This window comes from Zalophus californianus, chromosome 9 (assembly GCF_009762305.2).
Source record: "Zalophus californianus isolate mZalCal1 chromosome 9, mZalCal1.pri.v2, whole genome shotgun sequence".
Taxonomy (NCBI): Eukaryota; Metazoa; Chordata; class Mammalia; order Carnivora; family Otariidae; genus Zalophus; species Zalophus californianus.
The window spans coordinates 122,087,698-122,102,047 of NC_045603.1; the positions used below are offsets into that span (position 1 = coordinate 122,087,698).

Here is a 14,350-nt window from a genome sequence, read left to right on the forward strand (position 1 = left end):
CCCGTGGAGTCAGCTAATCATTATAGGTGATATCTTTCTCATATAATTCTGTAAAAAATGAACAGTATTAATTGTTCTTTATAACCAGAAGATTCTCAGCACCATCTTAAATACATATTACTAAATGAAAAAAAAAAAAAAAGTCAGTCTGAAAAGACTACATAGTGCCAGATTCTAACTATATGATATTATGGAAAATGCAAAACTGTGGAGACAGTAAATTGCTCAGTGGTTGCCAGGGGTTGGGGGAGAAGAAGAGATAAAGGAGCTGAGCACAGGGGATTTTTAGAGCAGGGAAATTCTTCTGTATGACAGTATAATGGTGGGTACATGTCATGCCTGTCATGCCACAGACTACATGTTTGTGTCCCCCCAATTTCATATGCGGAAAATGTGATGATATCTGGAGGTGGGGCCTTCCCGAGGTGATTAGCTCATGAGGGTAGAGCCCTCATGAACATAAAAATAACTCTTGCTCCTTCCACCTTGTGAGGACACAGCAAGAAAGCATCATCTAAGAGAAAGCAGCAATAATATACCTCCGAATCTGTATTCTAGCCTGTAGCTCATACTTGATGTTTTTCTTCTGAAATTTCTATGCTCTAGTTTCTCCAAATCCCTTCTAAAATTCAACACTTAAAATACACAATTCTTTCAGGGTGCCTGGGTGGCTCAGTTGGTTACACGTGCAGCACTTGATTTCAGCTCAGGTCATGATCTCAGGGTGGTGGGATCGAGCCCCGTGTTGGGCTCCACACTCAGCACTGAGTCTACTTGTCCCTCTCCCTCTCCTCCTCTCCCTGCATGCACTCTCTCTTATAAATAAAATCTTTAAAAAAAATAAAGTACACAATACTTTGATAAATGTAGTGTGCCTAGGCCAAGCACATTGACCCGTTACTTACCAGGCCCAGTGAGCTGCTTAGTCAGGTTGTTTAAAACCAGTGGAACTAAAATGCAAGGTCAGTGATCACATAAGAGGAACAGTGCCAGATCAGTCCCAACACTAGCATGCTTTGTTGGAAATGCACATTGTTGTTCACTACATGAGGGGGTGCCTTTGTGGAAGAGCAGAACGTGATCAGAAAAAAACTAAGACCAACGCCAGGAAAGTGAGCTGAAATTGCACATTCAGAGCAAACAGCGTCGTTTCCATATACCCCCAGGGTTACCGTCAGAATAGAAAAAGTGAAAGAAAGTAAGAGAGAGAGGGGATTGGTCACATGGTGGAGACCGTGACAGAGGGAGAGACAAGCACTCCCAAGAAAATGGTGGACTCATTTTGACAGTATGATTCACTGTTGAACTTAAAGGCACTTCTTCTTGTTGTTAAGTCACCCTTTCTCAGGCTGTATCTGATGGGAGGTATTGCATGGACCTGAGGCTGGGGCAGGAAGCCAGAGGCCGCTGTGAAAGCTTCGTGCACGTGCGCGCACGCGCACACACGCACTAATATACTATCTCACGGTAGCTGTGGGGGGAAAGTGTCTCAAAGGAATCACAAGTCTAACGTGTGCTGGGGCCACTAATGAAGTGTATCTCATGTTACGTTTTGCAATTGATTTACTCTCTGTATATTAGAGCCGATTCAAGGCTGTACCAGCACTAAAGCTACACTCACTCACTATATCCCACAAAGGATGCTTTCTCCAGGGGAGAAGTGTGGATGTACAGCTGGTAGCATCACAAAGTGTTCCTAAGTCCCTGCTCTCTTGTCTGCCTCGCATGAGGTGTGTGATAAGCACATGAGCATCCGCTTTTTTAAAAAATTTTTTTATTGTTATGTTAATCACCATATATTACATAATTTGTTTTGGTGTACTGTTCCATGATTCATTGTTTGTTCATAACACCCAGTGCTCCATGCAGAATGTGCCCTCCTCAATACCCATCACCAGGCTAACCCATCCCCCCACCCTCCTCCCCTCCAGAAACCTCAGTTTGTTTTTCAGAGTCCATCATCTCTCCTGGTTCGTCTCCCCCTCTGACTTACTCCCCTTCATTCTTCCTCTCCTGCTATCTTCTTCTTCTTTTTTCTTAAAATATGTTGCGTTATTTGTTTCAGAAGTACAGATCTGTGATTCAACAGTCTTACACAATTCACAGCGATGAGCATCCGCTTTTGTGTGTTTCAGCGGAAAACAGGTTAAGAAACGCTGCTTTAGAGTATAGGGGATTTGTATGCAGGTTTGTTTTGAGAAGAGTGATTCTGAAACCAGCAGAAAACCCCACTATACTAGCACCATCAAGAAAGAGTAGCTGCATCACTGTGACCACCTATTTGCCACATCTTTCCTCAATTTTTGCTCAGAGTTGTGATTTCACATTGAGTTTAGACAATCCAAGTCAGAGGTTGAGAAGTTTCAACCTTCGTTTGAAAATACAGTGACACCTTAATGTCCAAAAAGTTAATGGCATGAGGTGTGTGCTCAATAAGTACTTCTTAAACTGATGGATAATAAATCAATGGTTTAAATAGTTTTACTTTCCTTGATAATATGCAGTGAAATAACCAAAATGGATAAAATAAAGAATGCATTGACAAAATGACTATTTCCATTGATTAAATAAGCCACAAAACAGGGTAGATCAGGAAAATAGAAACTGAAATGTTCTCGAAAAAATAACCTTCCAATGTATTTTAATAAATCTATAATTTAGCAACTGAAGCTATCATACATTCATATGGACACTACGGGTTTTTACCAATTGCTTCAGAGGTTTTATGGGATTTTATATAAAGGACTTTGACAAACAACACTCTCTATATGAATAAATCTGCCCTTTGGTTTTGTAATAAATCTCAGGATAGGGAAAAGAAAAAACAAAAACAAAACACCTGGGATAAAGGGGAACCAACATTGTTAACTAACATTCACATTCCCAGTAACTAAGACACTCTTCTGAAAACCACATTGTGCTTCATTCTGTGCTCTGTACCCAGTCACAGTTCCTGATATTTGGGGTATTTCTTTGTCCTTTTACAGGTTGTTGAGTTTCCTTGGTCATTCAGTTTGGGAAGCAGTTGAAATATCTTTCTTATACCAATACAAATTACTTTATACTGATAATTTACAGTGAAACAGTGAAACGTTCTTAATGATTTTCATATAAATTCAATAAAAACCTAAAGTCCCAAGGATAATCAGATGGATTTTTATCTTTATGATTAATATGCTTAATGAAGGCAAAATTGATTGCCTGTTTTGAAAGGAAAAAAATATGCACAAGGAAGTTCAGTTTTAAAGAGGAGGGAGTAAGCTCTTGCCAAATATTGCCATACTCAATGACATAAATGGTAAAATGTTCGCTGTAAAATACATCAGTTATAAATTGGTAATTGTTTGTCTCTGGCACAGATCTCATTAACAATACTCAGAAAGATCACAAAAAAATTATAAGACTATGGGAGGGGGGAAATATTATATATACACACACATATGGATATATTTAATTTTAATTCTTCAGAACTCTTGGTTTGAGGGTATTTTGAGTTATAATTTTACATTCATATTTCCTGAAGGACCCTTCATAAAGTATAAAAATGTTCCTTTCTTTTTTCATTAATAATGGTTATCAAAAAAATAATAATGGTTATCTCTAATTTGGAGTCCTAAGAGAATCACTTTAATCTTATTTAATTTCCATATCTAATAGCTTAAATATTCCTGGAAAGATGGGATGTGACCTCTGTTTGGACTAAAGAGAAACAAAAGAGTGTGGCGCACACAGAGACGTCTGAGGAGTAGGCAGAGTATGTGAGAAGTCAGGAGGGCTTATTTGGCTTGTCAGAAGGGCTACATGAACAAGAAAAATCAAAAGTCTGACAGAAGAGACAAAAGTAAGGGAAATCTAAAAGCTTCCAGAAGTTGGATCCAATGTGGAAGCTGATAAGAGCCTGAGAACAGATGCCAAACAGAAAGTGATCATTATTTTCAAAGTGAAGAGTTGCAGCCACTCAAGGCTAAGCTAAAATAAATATAGAAGAAAGCTGAAAGAATTTCAAAATGTATATAGACATACATATAATGCCCTTATATATGTGCGTTTGTGCAAATATTGTGTGTACACATGTATGCATGCACGTACACATGCACATCAGAGGGTGGTTTGAAACCATAGAGCTCTTCACGAGTGATAGAAAGGGTGGAGGAGAAGGCCTGGGTGGGGGATGGTGGGCAACATAAGGAAAGAGCACATGAGGCTGTGGAGGGGTGAATGCCCTACTGCCCGAGTTCCCGCTCTCCCCCAGCTCATATGAAGATCGCACACTTGAAAGAAAATCAAGAATATATTTAGGGAGATCAAGAGCTGAGGAAACAGGACCTATTACAGAGGCCCCCAAAGAATTACCACTTTTACTCCACATCAACGTTTGCCACGATTATGGCCAATTCCTTCCTAATGAAAAAATAGTGATAGTAATGTAAATGACCGAAATTGCATAAATGAAGAATTTACTGCCATCATCTAACCCCAAATAACCTAAAATGTGTGTGAATGTGGGAACACATATAAAAGTATAAAATATGGCTGGTCATTTCTTTCTTGTCACGAGGCCTGGAACCCAGAGAGACCCTAGTGGATTAACAGATTCATTCCTATTTTATCATTTCCAGATGGTGCGGCAGTTCCTGGTCAAACATATCTATGCTGGTGTGGCCTCTGTTATGCACAGTGTTAGGTACTTGACCTAATCTAATGCTATTGTTCACTTGGTAGCTCTGGCCCACATTAACTGCAACTTTATTGAATAGTTTAAAAAAAGAATTCCCCAAATGCTGAACTCTTGACTTCTAATTTTAGGGCCCTTATTATTAAATACATTCCTTTTTAAATTCATGCTTCATATTGCTTCCAGTTTACATTCCCCAAAGGAAGACTCCTGCTCAAAAATGGTTCTCCAATGCCTTACAGGATTAAATCCACTGTCCTTATGGGATGAAGTACCACTGTCCTGATGCCAGCCTCGTCCATGTTCTCCCTCTCAAACCTACAACTGCAGAAGAAATAATGAACGTTGCAGATATGATGGTATTATACTCTTTGCTGGCTGGGAAGGGACTGGGGAAAGAAAATGTCGTTGTCAATCCGGTGAGTAGGAAAGCTTTTACTTACAGAAATTTTGAGTATTTTGGCACCGATCAATCACTAGATTCTTGTCTCAGTGAAGTAGGCTTGAGATGGAGAGTGGGCAGCTATGTCTCCATCACACACCAGAAATATATGAAGAAAGTCTAAAGAGTTCAAGCAAGCTGTCAGTGAGGGAATGTTGTTCAATTCCATATACACTTTAGAAACACCTGTTGTACATGTCTCAGGAAGGCCAAAGGAGAGAGAGATGATTTACTGAGGCAAGTGGTAAAGAAGACCACTCAGGAGTCAAATATAATTCTACAGTGGTCTTTCAGAGATCTCTCAGCTCTAGTGTCTTGACTACTTCTATGACCCATCCAGAGAAAATGGCTGATACGATGACTTCCAGTTAATAGGGCACCGGCGCTAAAGACAGAGATAAATCGAGCTATGTTTAATTTAATCAATATTAACTTTTGAGAAATATTAATCAGTAGCTTTACCTCTAAGTTCAGAGTGTTGTATATGATTGAATTATTATTATTTAAAAGCCATAGAATTGTTAAGATTAATTTTTGCCTTTCTGATGAAATGATTAAAAGTGATTACTTTGAAGTATATTGGGTTATCTTGCTCCATATGGAATTCTACAGAAGGCATGACTAACATTATGTTAATTATATTACAATCAGAAAGACCAGAAGGGGCAAACAGCAAGGTCAGAATATTCTAGAACTTGGACTGACCTCCTAATTGATCATTCATTTGCTCCATATGGCAGAAACAACCCAGCCTATCATTTCTTTTTTTTTTTTTAAGATTTTATTTATTTATTTGAGAGAGAGAGAGAGACACAGTGAGAGAGGGAACACGAGCAGGGGGAGTGGGAGAGCGGGAAGCAGAAGTCCCGCGGAGCAGGGAGCCCAATGTGGGACTCGATCCCAGGACCCTGGGATCATGACCTGAGCTGAAGGCAGACGCTTAACGACTGAGCCACCCAGGTGCCCCAGCCTATCATTTCTTTAGACCTGTTTTTACCAAAACCTGGTTATTTCTCTAACCTCATGTTTTCTATTTTGAGCAAGTTTATATTAGCAAAAATAACTCCTACATACAAACCCATTTATTCTTTGTTAAGCCAAGAAAGTTGTGTTTTATTTGTTGTTGTTGTTTTCTGTTTTTGCCACTTCCAACTATTTTCAGAAAGAGTAACCAGTCCTTTCTGGGTAAAATGTTGTCACATGCCAATAAGATGTTATCAGAAAAAAAAAAAAAAGCTGTTATCAGAATTGTTGAAGTCATTTGACATTTAATTAAAAAAAAAATCTAGTTTTTTTTTTTTTTTTTTTTTTAGTGAAGCAGTGTCTTTTTTTATCCTATTTCTTAGGCAACAAACAAACAAACTTGTTTTCCTAAAGTCTGGATGTTTTCCAGGTAACAACATATGTGTTCCAGGGAATTAGGAAAACCATAATAAAAGTATAGACTCTAATAGCCCAAGAGAACAAAACAGAGCCAGATTGACCTTGGCAATGAAAAGCTCCCAGAATCTCTCAGACACACTTGGCCTGGCAAAACAGTTGGCCCTATTTCTGAGTGAAAAGAAAGGATTTGGCAAAGATTATGATAATTTCCAAACATGACTAGGAATTTAGGAGTTGATTACTGCTTTCATATGGTAGAGAAATGGCTATATCACTACACCAGGTTTTGTTTTATATAGACATCATAGTACTTATACATTCAAGTATACATTATGTATGTATTTATGTGCCATACATACAGAAATATATGTTTATATGATAATATCAGTGTTCACATAAAAGCATTCACCTTTAAGACAGTTAGAACAGTAACATGTGGTTTATCTTCAGGTTCAGATGAGGCACTTGTCAAATTCAGCTAGGCTAATGGAGTTCATATCGGGACTGAGTCTTCTATGGTTTTCCTTTGGACTTTTTCCCCCTAATTTAACAAAATTCCTTCCAGTCTGATGATCAGCAAGAAATCAAGTAAGAACCGTCTCATAGTATAATACGCAAGTTGCTCCAAATGCAGACAAGGGGGAATCCGGGTCTTGTTTGCATAAGCCTGCCTGGTAGTAGCATTTAATGCCATTTTCTGGTTCTTATGTTTTGTTTTGTTTTTCCTTTAAATGTAACATCCCTTCCCAGGGTAGAAAGGAATTATCCCATCCTTTGATAAACTGTGAGGACTTCATGACCCACAATAATAGATTTAAAATCTAACAATATTCTAGAAGCCAGTAAGTGAACTGGGATGGACTGATTACCATTTCCTTTCAGGTTTTTTGTAATTATCACTATTAATTTTAAAATTAGGCTCGTGAATCACTAACTGAAACAAAATTATAAAACTGAACATACATTAAAATCACGTTTTAAATAATTCATCTATAATTACCATATCGCTTCTGATATAAAATGAGTATTCTGTATCATATGCTGACTTGAAATTTATTTTATATTTTTCTGAACCTAAAAGTTAAAGATCACTCATTCCTACTAATATTAAAACACACACACACACACACACACACATACACACACACAAAACAAGATAATGACGAGGGTGATTTTTTAACATGGACCAAAAAAATGACAGAAAATAAGCCATGCATATCACAAAACACCGTGTAAGTTGTATTATAGGAGAGCTGTAAACCAGGCTAAGAGAATCTGCAATAGGGTTTGGCTTCCCTATATTGGGGAGTATTAAGGATAAAGTCATGAAAAAGGCGGTGTTGCTCTGCCCATCAAAGTGGAAAAGCATTTACACAGGAGAAGGTAAAGGGCAAGGCGTTTCCAGCCAGAGAGGTGGTGGGACCAAAGTCATGGAGGTGGAAGGTTATGGGGCATGGCTGGATAGAGGCAGGGGGGCTCATTTTGAGGGATTATTTCATAGACAGAGACAGGTAAGACAAGAGTTGTACTAACGGATACGAAGCTTATTTAGTGGGTAATTGAGAGCGTCTAAGCATTTTTCTTCTTCTTTATAACTTGTATGAATTTGTGTATTTTGATTAGTTTCCCTTTTATTTCCCCTCTCTCCATTAGAGTACAGACAGATAATTCATTATTCCTGGTTAACTTTACAATTTGGTCCATATGCTGCAGAGTATTCAAGCTTGATTATGAGCAACAAGAGAATTGCCCATCATGCAGACCTGGATGATGTGGAGATTAGATATGAGAGCATAACCTAGGGGACCCTGAAGCATGGGATTGGTTAAGGGTATGCTTCCAACTAGCAATTTTAATTCCGACGTAGTGACACAGGGACTGTTAGAGATCATTCAGAGTGATGACAGGGGAGTAGATAGACCAGTTTCCAAAGCAAGTATTCAAAGCCGGTGGAATTAGCCAGTTTTATCCTCTGATATACTTCATCTCACTTGCTTCCCACTCATTTTGCTGAGTTAGATTCTCAGTATTCCATTTAATTTTTGGAACTATTCAAAATCCTTTCAACAAACTTAGTTTCGACTTAAGTTAGCTCAAGTCAGATTCTGTTGCTTGAAAAAAATATTTGTTATTGTGTTGAATAAGAAAGATGCCAGATCTACTTTTCTGGCTCCTACTCTATCATAGGTCCTAGAAGATGAATTTGGTAGTTCTTTACATGTCAGTAAATTAGATAAATCAGTTATGAAGCCATGACAGAGATTCTGATGAGTAATAAGGATGCCTTGAACTAGAGTTTGAGCGGTAAAATGGAAGCAAGGGGGGAAGAAAGAAGGCAAAATCTATAGAATTTGTTGCCTGAGGTGTGTTGAGACTAAGGTAATGGGGGGGGGTTTAAAAAACAAAAACAAAAAAACTTCTAAACTTCTATTCATAACTGTGCTTCCAATCCAAATCCAGGACAGCACACAGTAGATTCTCAACTAACACTGGCTAAATGAAGGGCAGGCCTGCTCAAGTTCACCAATACACCGAACAGGGATGAGCCTTCTCTAACTGCAGTGACACCTCTGCTTTCACTTGTCTGCCCTCACCCTTGCACCCCCTTACCTGCCCCTGCCTCCTTCCTTCTGGACTCACTCCCTTTCTCTGTCATTCTCTATGCACTCCTTCTGCTTTCCTGATCCTCTTGTACAAATCCAGCCCTGCCTGATCCTGAAATGGCAGATTTGGAAGGGATTTAGGAGATTGTCTACTTCATTTCCCTGATGACGAAACATGGTCTAAGGAGTTAAAATGATTTTCTCAGAATTATACAGTTACTTAGTGAGACAGTCATGATTTAGACTTGTGTCTCCACAATTTTAGTCCAGCTGTCACCTCTCCACCACTCAGCACATGTTTACTCCAAATGTCACATAACTCTTTATGTCACCTCTCTCCCCAGATCTTCAAGTGAATCCAATGGAGTTGCAACCGGGTTATTTGGTGGTATTGCATGCTTCCTGGCATGTCACTATGGGGGTCCTGATACCCCACTGGAGAAACACTGGGGTTTAATTGATGATTTTCTAAAAATGTCTGCCTGAATCAACCATGAAGCATTGCTGTATGAACTACACCTAGAGATTCTGGATTTTGCATGGGGGTTTGGTTGGAGGCACTTCTTTTACAGAAACTTAAAGAAAGAAGACGTGGTTTAATGCCAGAGGTCTTATTGTTTGTTTTTTAACTGTCCTCAAAAGTAGAATCTGTTCTGTAACACAGTGGGCAAGAACCTTCTTATACTTAAGCAAATGTTAGCAACTCTGCTCACATAATCAGTTACAATTGTTATTATGATTATTTAGAATAATAGTAACTTTTCAGCCCAAATTTCCTAGTCCTTGTGTTAAGCTCTGGAGATGAAATAGACAAACTCCTCTTGCTCTTGAGCTCAAAATTAGTGGGAAGTGATGTATAAATGCATGTAAGTGTATGTATGTGTAGATATGTATGTATACACATCTGTATGTATGTTTGCTTCCATGTGTGTGAGAAGAGCTAAGAATAAGTAGGAGAAGGAAAGAAACAGAAGATACAGAACAGAGAAGACTTTGATGGAACAGTGACTGGAAGGAACTAAGAAAGGAAATGACCAAGAACATTTGCTCTTGGAAAGACTGAGGGTTTTCCCTGAGACAAATAGTGACAAAAAAGGTGTTTGGTTGTGGATACAGGCACATTTAGAGGTGGAAAAAAAAAAAGGTTAAGGGAATTTGCTTCAAAAGGGGGTTATTTTCTATTCAAAGGATATAAGAACATTGGCAAAGTGAAGAAATTTCAAGGGAGTAGCTGGGAGATTTGAGGACTGTTGTAGAAAAGCAGTGCCAGGGAATGAGAAATAGACCACCAGCTAAGGTGATAAACCAAAACTTTTAGTGATCCCAATGAGCATGACCAGCAGCAGCCTGGAAAATACAAATGGTTATAGTAACCCAATTTCAAAGACTGATAAGGCCATTATGACTGAACATGACCTGGATATTTGTATTTATTCTAGAGTCTGATAAATAAATGTGCTAATACAAACAATGCCTGGCACATAATTAGAACCCAAATTTATCTTTAAAAAATGGACATAGGGGCACTTGGGTGGCTCAGATGGTTAAGCGTCTGCCTTCAGGTCAGGTCATGATCCTGGGGTCCTGGGATCCAGCTCTGCGTCAGGCTCCCTGCTCACTGAGGAGTCTGCTTCTCCCTCTCCCTCTGACCTCCTCCCCCTGTTAGTGCTCTCTCTCTCTCTCTCTCTCTCTCCCCCTCAAATGAATAAATAAAAAATCTTTTAAAGAATTAATAAAAAATAAAAAAATTAGACATAAAATAATTCAAAGTACTGATTGAGAATGGAATTGAGATGTTAGATCATTAGATCTGGGATTATTAGGAAAAAAGTATAAAGAAGCTATTTTATAGAAGAAAGCAGGAAGCACTGAGAATCTAGAATTGTATTTTTTTTTCTTGTTAATTATGTTTGAAAACAGGTTTAGGAGGAGTAATCAGGAAGTAGAGGATATAATGATCAGATGAAATTTTCAACTCTAAAATTTCAGACAGGATGATAAGATCCAGGATGTAAGTGTGGGAGCTGGTTATGGAGGAAAAATATTTATGAAGGTAACTAGAATTGAAAAGATTAACCTTATAGGCTGAGTGACCTGGAAGTTGAAATTGCCCAGGACTTGGGATCCAGAAAAAAAACCATTGGAAGGATAAGAACCCAGATGTGTGGCCTTAAAAAGAAGAAAATTAATTTTTTTTTAATTTCTATTTTTTTAAGTAATCTCTACACTCAATGTGGGGCTTGAATTTACAGCACTAAGATCAAGAGTCACATGCTCTACAGACTGAGCCAGCCAGGTGTCCCCCAAAGAAGAAACTTTTAAATAACTCTATAAAAATAAAATTCTGAATGAGGCATAGAATAGCCAGAAAGACAATGACCCTATTATTTAACAATGAAAATCTGAAGACTTTATAAAGAACAAATGGCCACTTAAGCGGAAGCATCGTAAATAGGAGAAATTCAGATTTCAGTTAAGGGAATGACTTCTTACAAAAACCGTTATTGACAAGATTCTTGTTTTGACTATGAATTCTAGATTGTACAGTAGAAACAGTGAGGAGAAGGGAAATGGTCCAGGGAATGGGGGAAAGCTAATTCGGATGGAAAAGGTACTTTGGAAGATGACAGGTGACCAGAAGAATCCTTATGTAGTTCTTGTGAACCTTTAGAAATGAAGAAAGTAGGAAAGCAGACAATAATGCTCTTCTAATGAAACTAACTATCCCCTATGTCTCTTAAGGACTGTAATCAAAGTAATTTGGTTGCCTAGAGGACATGAAAACTTTATGGTTAAGCTCATGGGCAGAAAAACTTATCTCCTACAACATTACCTCCTACAACATATACTGATCTTCTTTCAATGTATGAATAGTACTGGACCTGGAAACAAATGTTATTCAGCAGGAATTCCCAGTTCTTCTATATTTGGATAGTAAAACAATCCTTATACACCCCGTCTACTAAAGAAGTCACTTACCTCCAAAGACACATTCTGGGGTGAAAGTGATGTCATCAAGGGCAATAAAGATTTCCTCATTTCCAGCCAAATCAGCTTCAAATGCCACTTTAAATGCACTGTTACTGGAGAGAGGGACATGCCCATACATCCAACCAGTTCTTTTGCTTCCAATCACTGACCACACGAGGATGTTTAGTCCAGATTCCTCAGTGGTATATACCTAATAATGGGGGCCAAAAAAGAAAAAGCAACTCTTTATGTTTTGGATGTTAGAGATATATGGACGTCCTGGTTGTTAATGGAAGAATGGAGTCTGGCAATGGGACAGCACGACACCTTGACTCTAATACTTTCTATCTCACAAATTGGGGTTACAGAGTGAGTTATATTTTCTTTAAGTAGTCAGACCTTTGTTTGGTTTTGTCATGTCGATTTCTGCGTATCATAGTAGGCATGGCCAAAACCTGTAACTATCTTAAGAATCTAAAAGAGCTGGAAGGAGCTATAAAACTAGAATTTCTCATCGCTAAAGGACTTTGTCCATGTTTCCCCAAGGTTGTTTTAAAAGAAGAGAACACTTATCTTAAGTGAACATGACCATATACAAGTCATTTCAGAAGCTAAAGTAATGTGCATAACATATTTAGTATTTTGACAAACAGAGAATCTTCCTGAATTAACTAACTAACATCAATACCCAGGAGTTTTTAAATGCAAGGACTAACAGACTGAACACATAAAAAGTGAAATAGCAATAAAGTTAGCTTTAAAACCAACCATGAGGCTAAGTTCCAATAATCTTATTGAACAGTAAAAAACAATTCAAAACAAAAAATGCCATTTCCTAGTGCTCTTCAAAAACAACAACAAAAACAGGCAAGGCAGCAAACATATTTTTCTATATTACCTCTCTGTAACTAACTTTCAGTTATCATTTCCCTAGAAATGATAGTAATATTTTATATATATATATGTATATATATAAATGCATGTTAGCAATCACTTACACAACTCTTTCTTATACATGGGAAAAAATATGACTCAGAAAAAAGAAAACACATAATAATTTTCTTCTATTGCAACAGTGTTTTTGTCCAGTAACATTGCTCTCTACTAAAAAAATCCTACTTTCTCACTTTTTTTATAAAGATTTTATTTATTTATTTGACAGAGAGATAGAGAGCACAAGTAGGCAGAGAGGCAGGCAGAGGGAGAGGGAGAAGCAGGCCTCCCGCTGAGCAGGGAGCCCAATGTGGGACTCGATCCCAGGACCCCGGGATCATGACCTGAGCCGAAGGCAGATGCTTAACCGACTGAGCCACCCAGGTGCCCCTCACTTTTTTTTCTTAGTATCAAAATTTATCTAAAGATAATTTATCCTACAAAAGTTTATCCAAATTTTATACTATCAGGAGAAAATAACACCACTCATTCTGTTGCATGTAATGATACGATATTGTATGGCATTCCAGAAATACTCCCAAGAGCCACCAACTTATCTAGAGCCGGAAATTAGCATGCTGCTAATGTTACTATTACAAAAAGTCTAAGTCAGAAATCCAGGTATTAATGGAAGTTAAAAAAAATAAAAAAACCATCAAGATGATCATACAGAAAGAAAAATAGAAAAACTTGCCCCAAATTTAAAAACCTGAAAAGTGAGATTTAACATCAACAGTATGGAAAAGCACACATTTCCTAAGCAAAAAGCACTTTTTATATTGATTCCTCAATAAATGAAATAAACTAAAAGTCAGGGAAGGGAATCTGGGTCAACCGAGTGTTTCCGGTCTCACACAGAAGCAAACACTCATCCCAAAGCTCTAAGATCTGGTTGGTACCTATTTCTCAAATAAACACAAATTTCCTCCATTTTAAAAAAATTAAAAAGGTAAGAAGCTTCCAATTCAATATGATAACAGGACAACTGTATAAAGTCAACCTAAGTTGAATTATTTTTTTTTTCTTCATAAATCCTGAGTTATAACATAAAGATTTAAAAGGGGATGGATTTATTTTATTTTATAACTCTTTTTCTGGAAAAACCAATTCAGAAAACCAAATTACATGAAAACACAACCCAACATGTTTTGCTTTTTTCAAAACCCTAGTATAAATGTATTTTATTAATATATCTATTTTTATTGTTTTTCATTTCATTTTTCTTTCAGTCATCTTAATCTTCAATTAATCTTACATGCTCTTGCCAAATTCCATTTCCCTCATTCTTTTACTCTGCTTCTCCTAAATCCACCGTGACATCCCCTGCCTGTTCTCCCTCCCCTG

At 37.7% G+C, this 14,350-nt stretch overlaps 1 protein-coding gene across 1 annotated transcript in view; it reads right to left on the minus strand.

Annotated features, from left to right (window-relative positions):
- The window catches only part of MALRD1 (MAM and LDL receptor class A domain containing 1), a gene marked incomplete at its 5' end in the record, with an annotated part of 847,841 nt that overhangs the window by 154,191 nt on the left and 679,300 nt on the right, over positions 1-14,350 (minus strand). The window contains one exon of the mRNA XM_035729081.1: positions 12,083-12,284. Coding sequence (XP_035584974.1) covers positions 12,083-12,284 — 202 coding nt within the window. The remainder of the gene's footprint in view (positions 1-12,082; positions 12,285-14,350) is intronic.